General features: G+C 24.7%; 1 protein-coding gene across 1 annotated transcript in view; it reads left to right on the top strand.

Annotated features, from left to right (window-relative positions):
* The window catches only part of LOC132920392 (sushi, von Willebrand factor type A, EGF and pentraxin domain-containing protein 1), a 31,731-nt gene that overhangs the window by 3,880 nt on the left and 6,026 nt on the right, over nucleotides 1-21,825 (top strand). The window contains exons 2-5 of the mRNA XM_060982752.1: nucleotides 3,119-3,328; nucleotides 17,347-17,559; nucleotides 20,173-20,396; nucleotides 21,072-21,283. Of these exons, the coding sequence (XP_060838735.1) occupies nucleotides 3,119-3,328; nucleotides 17,347-17,559; nucleotides 20,173-20,396; nucleotides 21,072-21,283 (859 nt within the window). The remainder of the gene's footprint in view (nucleotides 1-3,118; nucleotides 3,329-17,346; nucleotides 17,560-20,172; nucleotides 20,397-21,071; nucleotides 21,284-21,825) is intronic.

Below are 21,825 nucleotides of genomic sequence, written 5' to 3'. Positions count from 1 at the left end.
ATATTTAACGTGTATATTCATAATGAGTAATGAGTAGGTTGTCTAAAATTGTAAACTGTCTATGGTCGGGGATGCTCTAGGACCTAGGTTAATACAATTTATAACTGTATTTATAATCAATCTTATATAATAAACTTTAAAAATGTATGTTATCACTTATTCATTTTTACCATAATTCATAAGTATGAAAAAAATTACTTTGTTTTCTAACTTCTATGCTATTTTAAATGTAAATACGAACAAATTGTTTTTTTTTTAATTTTAAGTAAAATTTAATTTAATATTTTATAGATAAAAATAATAGCTTACACTGGTTATTTTAGTTAATATTGCAATAATACATATTTGTACGTAGGACGTAGCAATGTTGATATAATATGTGATAAATAAAGAGTGTTTTCATAGAATCGAAAATCGAGATAAATTATAAAAATAATTGTAATGTATCAATAATTGTATGTAAAATTGGGAATTAAAAGCTACAAAATAAAAATAAATATAGGTATTAATTATTATTATAATAACAGTTAGCTTTTATCTATACCTATAATTTATTGCAAAAATTCATTAGTTTATACGTGTTGAAGATTAAAACTGTCAATCGACAACTATTAATATTTGAAAGAAACACGAGAAACAATAAGGGGAAACGCTTAAATAGATATTGATTATTATGATAATCACCATTCACTGTAGATTTAAATTCAGGTTACCTACACTAGGAAGTTCATAGAAATGTTAGTGCGATAATTTTGAAAATTGGAGGATGATTACAGCATAACCAAGAGCCACTCGGTCATTTGACACGGTTGTTTGTTTCGCTTATGATTAGCCCAGATCGTTTTTCTTCCGTAAGTCCTCCGTATTTGCTCCATATAACACAATATGTTCTATCACTATTTATTTTTATGACCTATGTAATGTGCTTTATGTGCTGTATAGAATAACAAAAATAGTTTTTTTTTTGTCGTTAAGAAGGAGTTTTGTGGTTACGTATTACAATTACCTAGTATTTAATTTATGTTGTACCTACAAACGTCAAACAAGTACTATAATTGATATAATCACTTTGTCGTAACAAAAATATTTTAAAAATAAAACGATTTAATTATTAACTTATAGATTTTAAATCATTACATTTCTGATCTAACTATAGTATCATTCAGGAAAAAATGTTCTTAATTAATGTTAATGTGTGTAGAATTAAATATTAAACAGAATCATAATATGTTCATTGATTGTAAATTATTAAATAATTTAAATAAAATTAAGGAGATATATTAGGATTCTTTATTATATTATTTATAATAATATTATTTTTTTTAGTAAGCCTATATACCCTTTGTAGCCTATATACTCGTATGTGGTTTTTGGTCGTATTATTAATGTATATAGCAATAGGTATAGCCGGTATAAGACATATAGTTATAGCCTTATAGGTACCTATACAGTAGAAGTGGCCAAACTTTTTTTCGTCACAATCTACTAAAAATATATACTTTACCTTTGAGGATTGACTCTCATAGAAAATTATACAGATAAAACTTATCGACAATTTGTTCACTACAACCTCGATTAATTTTCGTGCCCTAAAAATAAATCCTAACATAATCGACTTTGAAATTTTCCGTGATCGACCGTTTGGCCGCCCCTGCTATACAGTATAAGTGGCGAATCTAGGATTTTTTTTTTGGAGGAGGGGCAAAATTGTTCATATGAAAATGAAAAAATCATAATAATATATCATATCATTTTGTAACACAATATTTAAGATTTGATTTTAAACTTTACATACTATACATATATAATAAAAATAATATACATAAGTTATATTATAATAAACTATCAAAGGGGACGGCCTCTTCAGCCAAGCGTGGATCCAGGAATATTTTTTTGGGCGGGCCCGTAAATTTAACCACAAAAGATAATACAGTAAAATTATGATTTAATTAAGAATAATTTTCATTTAGTTATAAATATTTCAATACATAATCCAGTAATAATAATAGTACAGTAATAATATATTGAAATACAGTTACGTGGAAAAATTTAATCTTCTTAACCTTATCACGTGCAAATTCATTTAAAATTTCGTCTGAATTTTGTAGGGACACATGGGGCAAAGTGGGGACGCTAATGTCTGAAAGCCTGTAATTCACTAGGAAATCAACTTTTTTTTATTTAAATTTTGTTCACACAATCATTAAGTTATAGTAATTGATTAAACCTTTATTATGAAAATTTGATTTTTTTTTTAAGTTTAAAAGGATTTAACAAAAAAGTACAGTTTACCCCACTTTTCCCCACGTATAAGGCAAAGTAATGGGGACATAAAAAACTCATTTCAATTCCATATATTTTAATTAATTTTACAAACAAAACGAATTATTTATAAAAAAAAATATGAATTAACTTAAATTTATAACATATAAGAAATAAAAATATAAATTGTAACTTTTAATTTTTTTACAAAAACTTAAAATAATTTTAGGAATAAAATTCACAGTTAAATATAGTTTCATAATCTGTTTCATCGATCCCAGTACAAAGACAATGAGCCTATTCCTTACACAATATACACTGGATTCACCCACATTTCCCTAGACGGGTAAAAGGTAGATTATAATATTGTTTTGTTACTCTCCATGCACGATTACTATATACGAGTATATAATATATTTGATAAAAATCAATTTTAAACTTAATAATTACTTAGATGCCAATATTCAAAATTAAAATTATTTTTTATGAAAATGTTGGGTGGGCCCGGGCCCACCCGCCACACCCTCTGAATCCTCGTTTGATGCCTTCAGCTCCTTTTGAATCCGCCACTGTACAGTATATTATTATTGAATATTATGCATATAAGTTGTGACAGATGTATTTCCGTGTAAACATGTGATACCAATAATATTTTACGTATTACTTATCAAATAGGTATGTAATTAAGTTATGTGAGTACATTTAGGGTTTGGTACCTCCACATGCATTTTTAAAAATTTTTTTTTTAAATGTTTAAAAAGCAAATTAATTCATTATATAATAAGGATATTTTTTCATACATACTATTTAAACCGTATTACTTGTGAATTGTTTTAATATTAAATTGATTTTACAGGGTTTGTAGGATGTTGGGCAATTTCAACTGAAGCTCGATGTAAATTTCCTGGTGCACCAGCACACTCAACTGTATCGTTTTCTAATGATACGTTAACCATTGGTGCAATAGCTACGTATACTTGCGAAAGAGGATTTGAACTTCTAGGACCAGCAAGAAGAGTATGTGAATCTACTGGTGAATGGCTACCAGAAGGAATACCGTTTTGCGGTAAGTTACATCTTCTTTTCATAATTTGAATAAATATATATATTATAGATTTAGACGCATGAAATATAGTTGAATAACTATATAAACAAAGAATCTCTATGTTATTTATGATTTAGAACTATTTTTCATATATTTTGAGTTTTTAATTGATTTTTAATCGATTAAAAATGGTATTCGGCTTAGTGAAAGATATGGACATTGTATATTTTTAAACTATTTATGCAGCTAGAAAGTCTTCGAGCTTATTTTATATTCAATGATTACTTTTCTTATTATTATTTATTATTAAATTTCCATATAGTAACAATTGATTACTATAGAAGAACTGTTTTTTTACAAATAATATTTTTTCATTATGTTTTTTTAATAAACATTGTATCAATCTTTTGTTGTTTTTTGAACTTTCTCTCACGTTTAGTAAGCACGATTAAAATGAGATTTAATTATTCTTAAAAACAGTTATTTTTTTGGAAATAGTATAAATGTCAGTAATACTCGTATTTACAGAATATTTTATTACAAATTGATACGCTTATAACTCTTATAATGTAACTTAATATAGTGTGTAATTCATGTATTAACTGTATGTATATATTATAAAAAAAGTATATAAATCTATAATAAGTGAATGATGAGATTATATATGTATATCCTCCATTCTATGTTGACAAAAAACACAGTGATTTTTAAAAAAAATTAGTAGATACCGTTGGCGAAGATCACAAAAAAAAAATAGTATCATGATTGTCGTCAGTTAGAATCATACAAAGTGGGAAATTATGCTCATAAATTTAATGCTCCGTGAAAAAGTATATTTTTATGAGTAAAAAATATGGAATGTATTTTATAACAATAGTATACCGCTGATACTTCGACAGATTTTAGTACCGTAAAAAATTGTAGTATGTTATCTACAAGAATAGCAAAATATCGATTAAAAAAATATTCCCTAATATAGTAAAAATAATCTTTAAACCTTAAACATATATATTTAGCGTAACTATTTTAAGCAAACATTTAATTGAGTTCTTAGACTAGAGATTTAATATTGATAGTTTTATTTATAGCCCCTGTAAATTATATATTTTTTGATTAACATATTTACTAAAAACTAAACGCCTTATAATCTAAGTTTGAAAGTAAAATTGTTTTAAGATTATTCTTGAGTTTAAAGATATTTAAAGAATAATAAGTCCGTACAATGTCATTACAAAAGTTATACCTTCAACCTACTTGTACATAGATAAATGATAAATTGTTTGTATTTTTTTTTAATTTATTTTATTCTTACAAAGATATATATAATATAATATATATGTATCTCCTATTTAAAGTAAATTAAAATTAAAAGTTTAAAAATTTAAAATTCAATTTTTTTATTTAGACTTAGACGAAAAACATAATAACATAATAACCTAATTTATTTATGAATCACTAAATAACACCTACTAGATTTATTGTAATTTTATATAAATTAAGCAAAATACATTAATTCCGAATTTAAATATTTTGTATCATAATATATTTTATTTCATACCTGCCTATTGAAAAGAAGATAATCACGGAAAATCATATAAATGCACAGTGTACACATGAGAAATGTTGAAACAATTAATACATTATTAGTTAAGTGTTTACTTCTTATTTTCAATGTAAGAAGTGAAAAGCTATTGAATATGACCCGATTATAACTTCCAAAATGGGTGACGTATTCATTACTGTGACCCCTTCGATTTGTGGGGCCGACACCATTATAACTGCATTATTCTATCGTGGGACAAACCAATACATATACTCAATGGTATAACTTTATAAAATATACATGGAATACACACACACATAAATAAAGAACCTGTTTTTTTGACTTACAGTCACTATAATCTTGCCACGTTGAACGATAAATTAAAATAATCACAGTTAAGTAGAAAAGTATGTGTATTAGAAATAGTCGCTATAATATTTGAATCTACATACAATACTGACATATTGAAATCGAAAATGAGACACAATGAGAACATCGACAAAGGCGCGTGCGCTTATTATCTTATTGATATTTTATGACACATATAACATATTTTCTCGATCAAACACAACATTAATTTTATGTCACACACTCACACGGAAATCCTTTTGTCACCGTGATGAATTTAAACACACGTTACTATTATGGTACTTTGCGTGTTATGTACACGCTAATACGTGGCCCAATTTTTTCGGACATACTTCTACGTCTTCCCATATTATAATAGTCATAATACCGCTATTACAACGGTAAACTACACCTTCTCGCCAACGTCTCGTTTTATTCCATCGCACGTTTAGATCTTACAATCGGCACCCATCGTTGCATGATAATTGTCAATCGGCATGAGTAATCAATGAGTTTACCAAATCATTATCAAGGTAGCAATCATTCAAAATTCAATAGTCGTTTGTTTTTTCCTAACCTTAAATTCCAGCAATCCTTATAGGTATAGGGACTTTTTTTTATTATCAAATGAAAATATCAAATTCACATGCTACAATAATGGGTAAGGCCATTTAGGGATTATTGATAATTAACTTTTTATTGTTTGACAAATGAGAGTTTATAACTGTTTTAATTGAGAAAGTTTGAACCTCGCGATAAAAATGTTTACCTTTTATTTTTTTTTAAATTCTCATATAAATAAAAAAAATTTACTAAATTGTTGTGTTTAACCTTTGCAATTTTACGTGTTACAATATAAATTAAAAATGTTGTAATAATTAGGTACTCTTAAAAGTTAAAAGGTTAGGTACGGTAATATATACAACATATAAAACGATAAAAAAATATTAAACGTACATTGGCGAATATGTTAAATAAAAATGTAATACATTTTAGTATACTATACTGAACATAGTGGCTACATAGTATATTTAAAATTATATTGTATTTTATATTTTAATCGGTTTTCATATGTAATAATAATTTTATAATATGTTATTGGTAAATAATTAGCTAAATCAAAATAAATTATATGTATTGTTAATGTATATTAACTATGTCATTGCTTTTACGAACAGTTAGGTAAGGATAATAGACTTATGATATTGTGTTTGCATTATTATTTTTAATAATTGGTGTTATTTATTTTATGAATTTTTCTTTAAATTCGATTCAGTAAATTATGAAGATGTACCTTTATTACTACTACCTTCCTATTATTAAATATAATTGAGTAACAGAAAAATAGGTATTTTTATTAATACTTATATGATGCATATTTTCAAGATATATGGGCAGGCAAACAATGTTTTTTTTTTAGAAGAGTCATCTGAGCGTTATAAATCCGTAAGATTCGTACCATAATTGACCATTTAAATAGTACATGGATAATGAATTTACCTATGTCGGATAAGCGTGGTCTCTTAACCTCAATATATGCTATTGTGTAGTAGAAATGCATATAGGTAACCAATGTTATATATATTATACGCAAGATGAATTTAAATAATTGTTTTATATATAATAGGAAATATATTCTTAACAAATATAATATTTTTTTCGTAATAAATATTAAATAAATAATAAATTATAATAATATTTAATAATCCTTCATATTAAAAAAAATTTTAATTTATTCAAACGTAAAATTAATAATTATTTATGTTAACATAATTTGAAACACATGCAATCATACTCTTATACAGTTTAAATATTGGTCCTTAAAGATTTAATAATTCTGTGCTGGTAACAGATATAGTCTACTTATTATTACTTAGATTACGATATTTCCTTTTATACGTTGAAGATACCTATAGGCATATGATACATTGATACTATAATAGAGTATAAACAAAAAACATTTATGTGTACCCATGTAACGTTTCGATGAATTCAATTTAAAGGATTAGACTATACTAAATTATCCGTATACCTAGTTAATTAAATAATGCAATAAATCTAAATTACTATTAATAGATACCAATATACCATAGTACTTACTATATAGCTTACAACCTGGATATCGTGATTTAGTTTTAGAATATGAAATTGAAATAATTAGATAGGCAATTAAAATTAAAATAAAGACAACTAGATTAAACATAGATAAAGAATAAATAAGTAGGATGTTGGAATCAATATATACAATGTATGAATATAAAATTTACATTGTTATTGAAAATGCACCAAATGACAATGAAGATGGAGACATTTTTAGATTAAATCCCACAGGTTTTACTTATGAGTTATGTAACATATATAAGAAAAAATTAACAAAATATAAATAGATAAAACTAATAAAATAACGAAAACCATTTTAAAAATGTTATACAAAAAATAATGCCATTTAAATTACAATGAAATTATTAACTATTGTTAAGAGTATCAATACATTTTGTACTCAACCAGTAATTTTACTGATGTGAATAACCAAACAAAAACATTTTTTGGAATTTATATTTAATAATATATTGAATTTTTTTATAAAATCTATACATAATTTAATATTTATAAATAAAGTATGTTAATAGAATATGATTTTGCTTGCCTAAATATTAATAAATGTACATATTCTATATAATACATTTAACTGTATTATCTCTATGTAGGTATCTATATGCAAATACTAAGTATACTTGCATAACTATTAAAGTAAAATAAAGTGTACAACAAACCAAAATTATAAAATGCAATATAATTATTATTATGCAATAGTTCTTTTATGTTAAACCGGCTAAATGAGGCTGATAGTAATGTTTAAAAATATAAAGCTATAATAACAACAATGTTCCAGAAGTTTAAAATGCACGAGACTACTGCTTAAGATAAAAAAAATAATACATAACCATATTTGCATTGGGTCATTTTGTGCCAAATTAACGGTGCTTGGGAGACGAGCCAATATTACACAAACAATACGTGATCTTCCTATATTTGTGGGTGAAAATGTAGGTCCTGACCGCTTTTCAACTTGTAATGGGCAACGTGTATCATAAATTAAAAACAAGTTAAGCAGCCGCATTGTATTTAATAATAAATATATTAGACTCGTGATGGACAATACGTGCGAGAATTCATTTTTATAAACAAATGTGGAATAAGTATTTTTCAATATGATAGGCAACAATAACACATAAATTGGTAACGGTGTTAAAAAACAAAAAAGTCTAAAGGCTAGACAAAGAATAAATTTCGAGGGTCTTTGTCAGTCATACTAAAAATGTATTTCATGATTTTCTATTTTAATTTGTCATCAAAGTGTAGCCTGCGTCCATTGTAACATAGTGCTGATACGGTTTAATTCGTAATTCCTGGTTATAGTTTGTTAGGGCAATCCCAATTACTGAAAATTGAATTTTAAAACAAAAACTATTTTCGTTGGTTGAATTTTTATTAATTCACTTTCTAATAAAAATAATTTAAAGCTAACTAATAATGAGGTATTAATGCTTGAATTATATTATTAATTTAGCCACTCAATACTTACGAACAAAATTGATAATTGTATACATGTTACATGTATCTAAAGTTACATAAAATCAAAAAAATAATTTAATAATTTAATAATATCTATTTAAATGAAAGAATTTTAAACTAAAAAATGTTCTATTGTTTTTATTAATTGTTCAGAAAATCATAATTGATACAAATTGAAGTTCAAATTAATTTTAATTTACTAAGTATCTACTTAATTATATTTAAATTATTATTTTTTAGATACTTCATACTTATTTAAATTCACTTTCAAAGTAGCTAAATGTATCAGTTGAAAATGAAAAAAAATATTATGTATTGAAATCACGACATAGCCAATCGTATTTGCATGTAGAAGTTACTCGTGCACGATCTATGACATTACCTTCTCGTTTTTCGTGTGATTTTTCTTTAAAACGAAAGTTATGTACAGTTTTTATTGACCACAGTAGATTAAAGGTCATAGTCAATTTCAGTCACGTTTCTTCTCCAAATACCAGACTTATTCTTAAATTAGAGTCATCAATAGTATTACAAAATACTAATCGTATTTATTATTATTATTTTGTCGGTTACAATAACATCACAAATGAGATTTTTTTATAGAATTATAATTTTTAAAACGAAAATGTAAGAATAATAATTTTCCATCAATAATCATTGATCGATAATTTAATAATTATTAACTGTAACGATATATAAATTTTTATTTTAAAATCAATGTGGCATTATATTTATTGATAATGCCTACCTATAAGTTTTATCTGGTAGATAAAAATATTTGTAATCGTATATAATTTCTTTTTATTATTTAATAAATCTACTGATTAATTAAACTATATAAAGTTAAACAACATGACATTTAAGCGGTAATTACACTTTTTTGTATTTTATTAAATTGATTTAAAAATATTTACAATATCTAAAAAGAATTTAACACTACTGTCAAAAACTAAATTGAAACATTAAATATACATTTCCTGATTTATAAGTATTATTATTAACTAATAAGAATAATAATTTATTAATTAGACTTGTAAAAAAGAAAATTTAGTTCACTTACTTTTCAAAATCAGTTAGCTTTAATATGCCAGGCAAATTGCTATTGTAATACATTTGTTATGTATTAATATATTACAATATATAATATACATAGTATAAACCATATTATACTAGAATCTGTAAAAAAAATTGATATGCATGTATTCACAATAATTAGCGAATAAACATATAGGTAACTGATTTTTTTCGTACTAGTTTTCATACTTGTATATAAGTATAATTTTTTTTCATTCTTTAAAAAAACCGGAGTGCTAACTCAATTTTATAGGAACGTGATCGATTAATTTTCAATTATTTTGTATAGAAAAAATTAATGACAAAATGAGTTGTCTTTGAACATTTATTTAATCTTTTATATCTTGAATCTAAACATTTTTATTAATCATTATAATATTAAATAGTATTGACAGTATAGTCAATTATATAATGACTTATTATTAATTTATTTTTTTTTAATATAGTTGTCATGCTAATAAGATTGGCATTCGTCAATAAATTAAATTATGAGCAATCAACAAAATTGATTTTTTATTATTTAAAAATATATATACAATTAGTCACTATACATTTAGTAAATTTCACTATAATATGTTGAATTTACTTAAATCAAGTTAAAATGCTTTTGCATTTAGAAATTAACAAAATAATAAACAATGAATTAATAAATAAAATTATAAAAAGAATATTTGTACACGAAAATTATAATCATATAGAATATAGATGAATGGATTTTAAATTGTTTGATTTCACAAAATGTAACATAAGTTATATATAATACTATATATTGTTATGTTATAGTATTACAATTTGATAAATTTTAATTTTTAGTTATTAATGCAAATATACAATTATGGGTTATATGTTAGTATATAATATTTAATTACATAATAAAATATTAAATAATAGATATACATTATAATATTTTATGATTCAAATATTTTAGATACATTTTTTAGGGGACCGTAGTATCTACCTATGTATTTTTTTTAAATGTGAAACATTTCACACGAAATGACGAAAATACACTGATAGTATAATTTAAATATTGATTTATCTTTCAAATTTAAAATATTTATTAGTAGTACCTATAAGTGTATCACTCTATGTGTAATTATTTTTTTTTCACATTCATAATAGGGACGATGCGTAGGTATTGCATTTTGCCGCGTATGTGTAAGTTATTTCGTGGCCTCCAGTTAGGTGAAGGCCACGGTCGGCTCTCATTGGTTTGCAACCGGTTCCGCCATAGCATCTAGGTCAAACATTCCGTATCTATATAGCGCCTTGCATCGTGGTGTAAAGACGTAGGTACTAATATACTAGGCACGAAGAAATTTCACTGGAACTACTGAAAATGTGCGGTAGTATCAAACTCAGGGTTCTCTCTTTCTTTTTATAACACATACACAGCATGTGTGTCGTTGATATTGTTAGATCTATTATGGGTATTTTTGCGAGTACATGAATTAGTTTCACGTCTGATTATTTTAAACGACTTGATATTTTATTTTTAAATGTACATACATAGAAGACAGTAGTTATCAATTTATCATTTCTAAATGACAGTTTATAAATTTTAATATACAAACTTAACTTTTTTGAAACATTTTGATTCCAAATAAAACTTTGACGAAAAATAATTTAACGCTTTTTTTTAGATTAAGTATTTCTTAAAATTATTTTAGTGTGACAAATAATTTTAAGCTATTTAGTATTATACCATTATATTATGAGTCAGATCAAGATATATATATATATAATTTTTGCAAATTAAATTATTAAATTCAACCTTATTTTTACCTAATTAGTTCGACAATTACAATTAAACATGGTTTCGAATAACTATTATGCCTACTTTACTTAAATGTTGATTTATTTTTCTACATTAATAATATATACTGACATCATTATTAGATAGTAGATAAAATCAACAAAAATAGTTCAATAAAGTAAAAGTAATTCTAAAATAAAAAAACTAAATATTGATCATTATCATTTTATATTGTTTTTATTTTAGTCTGTGAACTTGAATATTTTAAAAGATGTGCAACGGGACCTTGAGATAAAATTCTTAATCTATTGTTACTGTCTTAAGTCGTGACCATTTCACATTAAAGATAGGTGTAATAACTATATAGAATATTTTATGATTTATTATTATGTATATATAAGGCCAAGGGCAAATATTTTAATAATCTACTTTCCTTTCTACATAGGTAATCAATACATTTTAACATTTTTAGTTTTCACTTTATTTAATATAAAAAATATTTACTGTGATCATCGAATAACTAATGCTTGAATTTAGATAGATCTAATTCAAACCGCATTTCTTAAATTGTCTAATTTTGAATATTTAAATTAAGTACTATACAAATATATTTACGTTCAACTTGAAACAATTGTTTTAATTTTTTTTAAATTTTGTTGATTTATTAGAAATTGTTAATTTAATTTTAACATTTAAAAATGTTTGCTGCTTTCTTTTTCATTAAATATACTTTCACGTGAATTTCAATGCATGTGATGACATTTAATCAATGTTTATAGAGATTAAACAATTTAATATAGTGTTATACATTACAAAATTATATTTATAACATAAAAGCATTACTCTCCTTAGTCCTTATGCTTCAATAGTCTGAGTATAATAATGGTGAATAACACTCCTGGCCTTTATATTCTCTAAAGAATAATTATATTATTATTATAATATTCTATTATATAAAAAATACATTATATTTGTCCCTAATTATTATATTAGATACACGTTTATATTGTAACAATCGTAATAACAATGATGAAAAACTTTATGAAATTCATAAACCACTTTTAAATTATTTATTTAAATAGTCGCCAATTATACTCCGATTCAATAAAAATGTATAAGACGTCTTATTCGACTATAGGTTAACTGTTAACTAAAATTTATAAGGATGTTTTGACTTAAATATACATAGTTTAACGCTAAACTATATTTACTTATTCACGTTAGTATTGAGTTATTTCCTACAGCAGAAAATGTTTAATTTTTGAAATTCTTATTACATATTTTTGAAATGTAAATAATATTATTTTAACATTTTGTTTTATATTATTACATTGACTCACAAAATAATTATTTTCGAAAGTAAAGAAATGAGCAGGTGCATGATACATCGTTGTTAAATTATACGTTTTACAGTGTACGTCTGTAGATAACTACCTTACTTTAATAGGGTTGGACCCTTTTAAACAACATTCAAAAACCAGTTGTTCCACTTTCTGGAAATCCACCCATGTTAAATTATAAACAAAATCTCCCCCGAACTATAGAAACACAATATATTTGTTGTTCTTTATAAAAAAAAAATACAAATATTTTTCCACATACCAAAGTTAATGTGTATGTTTATACGATACCTATATATTATATGATTTCAGTATATTTATTACGTAATTTACTGATATATTATTATGATTCAGATTTCGGAGCCACGGAGTTGAGTTAGTATAATTCGATAAAAATGATTATCGATGTTTGTTCATGATTTATAAACTATTATATTCGTTATGATGTCCAAATGCATTTAAATCTACTTATAAAGAATTAAAATATTTTTCAATTTCAAGTAAGAAATAAAAAATCATCGATTTAGTTAAAATGTTAAATAGAATATTGCAAACAATTGATATACTATTTTATTCTTTTATTTATCAAAATACATGTTTTTTTTTTTAACTTTAAATCTGTTTGTTTCTAAATTCCTAGTTGTTAGTTGATGTCAGATTACATTCGTTTTGTTTTTTAGTTATATGCTTTGTCAAGTGAAACAATAGATCACGCAAGTGAAACTTTTACCTAGGGGTCATAACATTATCTCCCAGCAGGTCATCTATATTTCGAACATTATTCAAAAAAAAAAAAAAACAACAACGTCTATGTATGAAAGTAACAGTAACAAGCCTATTTTCATTGTTATGCTCAGTAGCCTGTTAATACATATATTATGTACGTAACAAAAAAAAAAATTGGTCATTTCAATTACATATATGTATATATATCATATTTAATTTTTCGAAAGTGTAAATTAATTTAATTATAGTAACAATTAAACATTTCAAATACATTACTGTCAAACATATTTAGTAATACTTAAATAAAATAAAAATATATTCTAGTCAATTTTATTATTAGGGGTAAGAAGTAGTAAGAGTTGCATGACCTGAGGACCAATCATCGGGGTTTAAGGAGGGGTCGATCAACGATAGTCACAATAGTATAGTGTAATTTTCGTTTTTTGCTTGTCTGTCGGCGAGTCCACTCATTTGGAACTGCACAAACCACAGACGCTATACAAAAATTATGGTTTTCTTTATCGACTGAATAAAGCACGTCGGTTATATATTTTTCATTTGCCTCGTAGATTGTAGACGAGAATATTGTGGAGAAAAAAAATCGATCAAACGAATATACAACCGGTTCTACCTCACTTGAAACGTGCTCTAGGTTTTCCGACAATTCGTCTGTTCAGCCAATAACTGTTGACGATCACTTTGTTTTTTCGTCAATAAGTTTCTAACATAATCATCATCATTATTTTTGTTCGTCGTTATAATGGTTTAATACATTAAACAACGACCATGCGTGAGAATGTTATTTTTATTATGTGTAATTGAGTTTTTGATAATACCTCTAAACAATTTTTAATCATATCATGTTAGTGTTAAAAATGGTAGGATAAAGTGATTGATCTCAAATGAATTTATAAAATATAAGTATATGTGTATATCAGTATATACTATATACATATATTTATATGTATTTTTTTTAAATTACAAGTTGTAATAATTATTAATTTGTTATATTTTAATTTAAGAATACAATTTTAACTCTAGTGCACAATTATTTTTTGTGGAATATACATAAATTTTATTTTGATGAATTCGGCTTTGATTTTTTTTACCGATACAATTATATAAATTTTGTTAACATTACTCGATTTAATCTATAGATAAAAATTAATGTATCTTTATTATCGTGTACAAAGTACAAAGTCAAAATAAGTAGCTTTCCACTTTTTAAAAACACAAAAATAGCAAAGTATAAATATTTATTTGTTGATGAATTGATCATAAATATTATGTAGAATAAAGATAGCTTATTATATTTTTAAAAGCCATCTTATATAGCTACTATTTTGAAGAAAAACAATTGTATATTTAATAATATTAAATGAAAATCATTCCTTTATCATATATTATTCAGCGTCCTCGAGATTTTTTAAAAGTTTTAAAAATAAAAATAACTTATTTTTAAATAGATCTTTATAATACTTATATAATTTAGAAAATCAATACCCTGTTTACAATTGTTTACTATCAAAAAACCGGAGCTGAGCTTACACTCTCTATAGACTATAGGCTCTAGCTTATATAGTTTACACTATTTATTGTAAATAGTGATAATGGCTAATTATAGTACCTAATAAAACAGAAAAATAGAAATTATGCTTTTACTTTGAATTAGAGGCTATATATTAAACGTCTTCATAGCATCTAAATTTTTTATTAATTTTGATTTTTCTAAGCAATGATTGAAAAATTAATAATTACCCTAGATATAGTATGGATTTTATTACCGATTTAATACTTTACGTAATATACATATACATTAAACATATAAAGCATTTCAATTTTAAAACGGTTCAAAGTTTAAACGGCAACTTAAAATTACGTTGTATTGAATGATTCATTTCCAAGGAGCACTATCGTAAGGAACAAATTATTTCTTAAGTGCGTAGAATGTTGAGGTGCCTATAGCCAATTATGTGATGATTAACAGTCAGAATTCCGTCTTAATGTCTGTGCTGGCATGGTCAGGAATTCCATTATTAGAAAAATGATAGTATTTTATGTCTGTTGACACAACTAATAAAGTAGGGTTTGTGTTGTTGCCAACCGACGAGGAGGTTGAATCATACGGACCATGACCACTCCCTCCGCTTTCACTAGCTGCGTTCCATCCGGCCGGAAGACCTACATATAGGAAAGTTTCCAGGCTATAACGCCGTGCATACGCATACATTATTATATAAATATGTGCACGGTACTAACTATGTTATAGACACACACTTACATGCATTTACATGACGAAGTGTGTACTGGAAATTTCCTAAGTCGATTTTGAGTCATGATGGCTATGATAGATACTTAAACATGATCATGCGTTTACTACTCTGTTCTCTTTTGTATTTCTGCGACACATTGTGTTATATTATATTATATTATAACTAAAAATAACGAGCTCAAGTGATCCGGTAAATTATTACTATATAATATATTATAATACAAAAACGTTTAAGACAAAATTTCTACGCAGCCACCACACGTATAGGTAGGTATTTTATATACCTATACCTGATTTAGTGTTATTGTGTTAGTACACGTATAATAATTGCTCGACCGAAGCAAAACAAATTGAATTCTCCTTGGAGGATCATGCGCGACTTCTTCCGGAAAACTTTAATCGATGAACAGTTTAAGTATATATATATATATATATCCATATATAAACGGTCAATGCAACAAATACGACATTATATAGTTAAAAAAATATAATTTATCGCCATCATGATGTATTATATGTGAAGCGTACAAACATTGATCTATACTATTATAAGTATGTAATATTGATGAGCACTTAAAATATAATTTCGTGTAATCTGTATAGTTATAATTTATAAATATAGAAAACAAATTGTATATCTAAACACAACATCGTAACAAACAAATATGAACAAAAAAATTTTAATACTGGTAATTAAAAACCCATACCTAATTAAAATAACAGATAGAATTTCCTTTCCATCTTTCTTTTTCTTTAAACATATTTTTTATTGTTACTTTTATTATGATCGAGGTAAGAACAACGACGTTTACGCTGATCCATGTTCTTTGACCCACAAACTCGATCGTTTGATACAACCATGATGCTATAGTATCTTATGATTTTATATGGCAAATTCGTTTTGGTTTTCACGCACAAATTAAAAAGTGAAGTAATACGTCTATTTCGATTTTCAGTATTTTACACCATTGATAGATTTATTTAATTATTATCATATCTAGGTATATGTATATAGTATTTAGTTAGTATGTAATATCTGTTATATATCTTACATATAATATTTTAATAGGTTAGTTTTATTTAATTAAAATATATATTATAGCAATATAAATAAACATTATGTTTAAAAAGTTTAAATTCTTATGAAAGAAAGTAGGATGATAGAATTGCAGATAATATATGATAGTAAATTTTTTGGATTAAAAACATATAATTTTCAATGATCCAATATTTTTGCCGCTATAGTACTTTCGTTTTAAATATTTGTATAATATTAAAACTTATAAATTATAATATCTTATAATTGCACCAGTTTTACAAGATTTCTCTATGGATGACATACCTACATGTATACATATTTGTATTATATCGATAAATAATTTTTTGTCGTATTTTGTTATATAGTATTAAATGTGGCTGCAGGCAAAGCGCCTATGCAAATCAGTTCAGAGCCCGGCGGCCTACCTCAAAAAGCCATCGATGGTAGCACCAGTTCGTTTTTCAGCCCCGAAACATGCACACTCACTAAACCGGAACGTACCCCATGGTGGTATGTTAATCTGTTGGAACCATACATGGTTCAGTTAGTGAGACTGGATTTCGGCAAAGCTTGTTGTGGTGAGTATTTTAATTTAAAATTATTACTATCATAATTAAACGAAAATAAGAAATATTTTGAATTGATAAATTATTGTAATGCAAAATTATAAATCATAATATCAAAAGTTTGTAAAAACGATGAGAAAGTATTTGATAATATTATCAAGTACCTATAATGAAATAAAATAGTTTACAATTTATTAATTAATTGAATCCAGCGTAATGTCAATATATATCAATAATTGTATATACTATAATCAATATCTTGATTAAAGTAATGTATAAATTGAGTACATTATTTATGTTTTTTTTTTCATTAAGTTAGGTATTCAAATTTATTTGAATTAACTTTTTTAATAACATTATGTTAATGTCGTAAAAAATAAATAGCAAAATATAACAATTTATTTATTATTAAATACATTTACTTAAAACTTAATAGTAAGACCTACAAAAAACATATTTAAAAAATAATATTATCATGTTAATATCGTTTAATACAGGACATTTAACTTAATATATTATCAAAACGAAGTTATTTTAATGGTGTGCTGCAAATTTTGGGTTTATCAATAAAAATGTAATTAAACATTCGTTAAATTATTTCTAATTTATAATAATATGGATCATAGCTATTGAGGTAATTATACTAAAATCCTGAAAATATAACTTAAAATTGTTAAACTGATGAAATGGAATGTAAAATAATAATGGAGAACGGAGATTATTATAAATCTATATTGAAAAGTAATATTAGTAGATATATTAAAGTATTAAATAGGTTTTAAATTTAACATCTAGTTAATAAATATACTCGTTAAGTCGTAAATATATCATTTATACCATTATTTGTATTATCAATTCGCATCAGACACCAAAAGATTTTCTCCTACTATTATAATTATCGAATTACTTTTATTCTAATACATTGTTTACTCTTTGATAATACAACAACTAAAGTACATTTATTTAGTAGAATTTAAAATAAGCATATTATTATTATAAGAAATATTTCCATGAACTCTTAATTCTTTAATACATACTATTAGTACTATTAATTATAGTAACTATCTAATTATTTAGTAGTTCGTTAGGTCTGTAAAAATATTGTATAGTATAATTTATTAACAAATCCAAATTTACTCGACCTTAATAATAAAAAAATATCTTATTAACTATTAATGATTTTGTTGTAGTACCTATGTGAAATTAGATTCAAAATCGTCTAAGTTTTTATATAACGTATACGAATTATACCGAAATAATCAATTATCCATAACAGTTAGGTATATTACATTATTAAATATTAATACATCGACATCAATCACATTATAATAAGTAATTTAAACTCTGCAGTATAGGTATACTTACTTATCAACATTTATAACGAGATAATTCATTAGACACCATTGTCAAAATGCATCGAGTAATTTCTGATCACAGTTTTCTAAACATCATTATATAAATTTAATTTCAAAGTATAATATTAGGTCATTTGCAAAAAAATTAAAAATAATCAAGAAAATTGTATAATTTATCAAATGTCATAAATAAATAAAATTTCAAATAAACATAAATACATAAAATATATTTTTCATTAATGATGACTTTGTTCCCTTGTTAGTGCAATTAAACTACCTAGTAAAAAATGATATAGGCACTAGGCAGTAACACTGCTTAACCTAAATTTAAAATAGAATTTTATCTCTCTAGTTTTATTATTATAGAGTTTTAGAACTATGTTAAGTATATAAATTAATTTTATATAACAATACTATCAAAATATACTGAGTACCTACTGGCTGTTACTAAAAAATATAATTGTCCAAAACTGATATAGTTTTAAAAAATATGTTATATTCAATAATTAATTAATTAATATGCAGATACAGTTTTTAATTATTTATTAAGTTGATTTATCAATTAGGTGTTTTTTTTTATTAATAATCGTTTTAAATTTTTTAGTTTTTTATTTAAATTTTTAAGCTTGTATACAAATAGGACTATTACAAAAATGTTTTATCAAATGTGTTGGTTCCCGATATTATTTTATTATCTTATTTTTTTTTTACCAGACTTCATATTAGGTAAATGTTTAAATTTTGAAATGGAACAGGAAATCAAATATTTTAACAATACATTTTATTCTGTAAGCAATAAGGGCATTTTATTAAAAAGATAGGTAAATTCACGATTATTTTCACTTTAGGAGGATTTTTGTTAATCTAAATATAAATATAATATTACTTTTTAGTTGTTTGAATTCATAGAGGTATTTTTGGTAAATTAGTTACAATGAATAAAACCAATTTTATTCATATTATCATTCAATATTCTATTAGCACGTGCGAAAAACGTGCACAAAAAACCGGTCAAAGAAAGTAGTACCCACTATAATACTATAGTATATTATATTAAAGTCATTGGTCTAACTATTTATATTGTCGCTTCTATATAATAAAACAATGCAAATACATTTAATTTTTGAAAATAACTTTTCACATGGTCTAAAGATTTCTCAAGTAATAAGACTTGTCATAATGACACGATAAACACTATATATTGTTTACATTAAATTGTATAAATAAAATGTAAGTGTTGTCTATTAACTTATATCAACATTGCTTACAGGTAAAAACAAACCTGCTACGATAGTCGTGCGAGTGGGAAACAACAGGCCTGACCTGGGCACGAATCCTATATGTAACCGATTCACTGGCTTTATTGACGAAGGAAAACCGTTGTTCCTCCCGTGCAATCCACCTATGCCAGGAGCATTCGTTAGTGTCCACATGGAAACCGCTAGTGGATCTACTCAGTTATCAATATGTGAAGCTTTTGTCTACACCGATCAAGTAAGCTTATAGAACTTAAGTTATTGTAATATAAAAATAAAATATCTAGTTAATAAAGTATATTAGCTTAATTTTATTAATTCAATATATATTTAAATATTAATTTTAAATGTACAATGTACAAAGACATGTCATAGTTAATAATATATAATACTGAATATTATGTTACCGCTAAGGTTTTGAATTCGTATTCTTTAATTTAACATGTAATTATAATAATGATGCAGTTAAAATAACTACATAAAAATTAAATAAATAATTTATCTAAAAAAATGTATAGAATAACTAGTTATTATACTTGGTGCAATTAGTGTTGCCTGTAAATTTACAAAATAACTTGCATGTTCCTGATACGCACTGACAAGTGGCAAAAATATGGATAGTCCAATATGTAACTAAACAATAACTGTGAATTTATAAAATACCTAGATAAATTATATACTACATATTTTATCGGTTTGATTTGGTCAGAGTATAATTTATGAAGTATATAGATATTTTATGATATTACAACATTTAGATTTAGTATTAAAAATTATTATTGTAGAAACACACTTTATCTATATATTTAAAAAATATATTTATTGGTAACTCAAGTCACTTACTCCAATTTATAACAATGGTTATAAGTTTATGATTTATTATGATATAATTGATTATTCGTATTTATTTTAGGCGTTACCAATTGAAAGATGTCCACAATTCAGAGATCAACCACCAGGAAGTACTGCTACATATAACGGAAAGTGTTATATATTTTATAACCGTCAACCAATGAACTTAAGAGATGCGTTAGGATTTTGTAGATCAAGAGGTGGTACATTGGTTGACGAAAGTAACCCAGCGTTACAGGGATTTGTCAGCTGGGAACTGTGGAGAAGACATAGGTAAGTCTAAATATATTTTATAAGAATATGTATTTAAATAAAAACTCAATTTTATTAATCCCTAACGTATATTATACAGAATATTTCGCCAAGATGGCAAGATTTATCAAGCGTGCTCATCCCCAATTTTTCTTTCAGTAATAAATTTATTCAAATTCTGATTTTTAAGTTTTTTATATTCTTAATGTCCATATTATCAATTATTTAGAATTTTTATACCATTTAATGAGTGTCCTGTTTATCTCTATTTAAAATGAAAATCGCTGTTTTATCCTGCTAACTGATAAGCAGAAAACTTTTTGAAAATTTTGATGTTAACAATTGAGTATTTGAATAAGGAGTTTTTGGTTGTTTAGCTTTGTATACTAAGGATTATAAGGTCCGTGATAATGTTTTAAATATTTGAATTCTAATTTTAAAAAAAAAAGGATTTTTTATAAATAAAGGACACACTTTAAATGGTTTAAAAATATAAATAAAATATTAAAAATTGCGTAAATAAGAATTTAAATAAATTTATTATTATAGTAAAATATAGTACT

This window comes from Rhopalosiphum padi, chromosome 2, assembly GCF_020882245.1.
Source record: "Rhopalosiphum padi isolate XX-2018 chromosome 2, ASM2088224v1, whole genome shotgun sequence".
Lineage (NCBI taxonomy): Eukaryota > Metazoa > Arthropoda > Insecta > Hemiptera > Aphididae > Rhopalosiphum > Rhopalosiphum padi.
The sequence above is the reverse complement of the archived record's forward strand: the minus strand, read 5'-3'. Positions and strand labels throughout refer to the sequence as shown.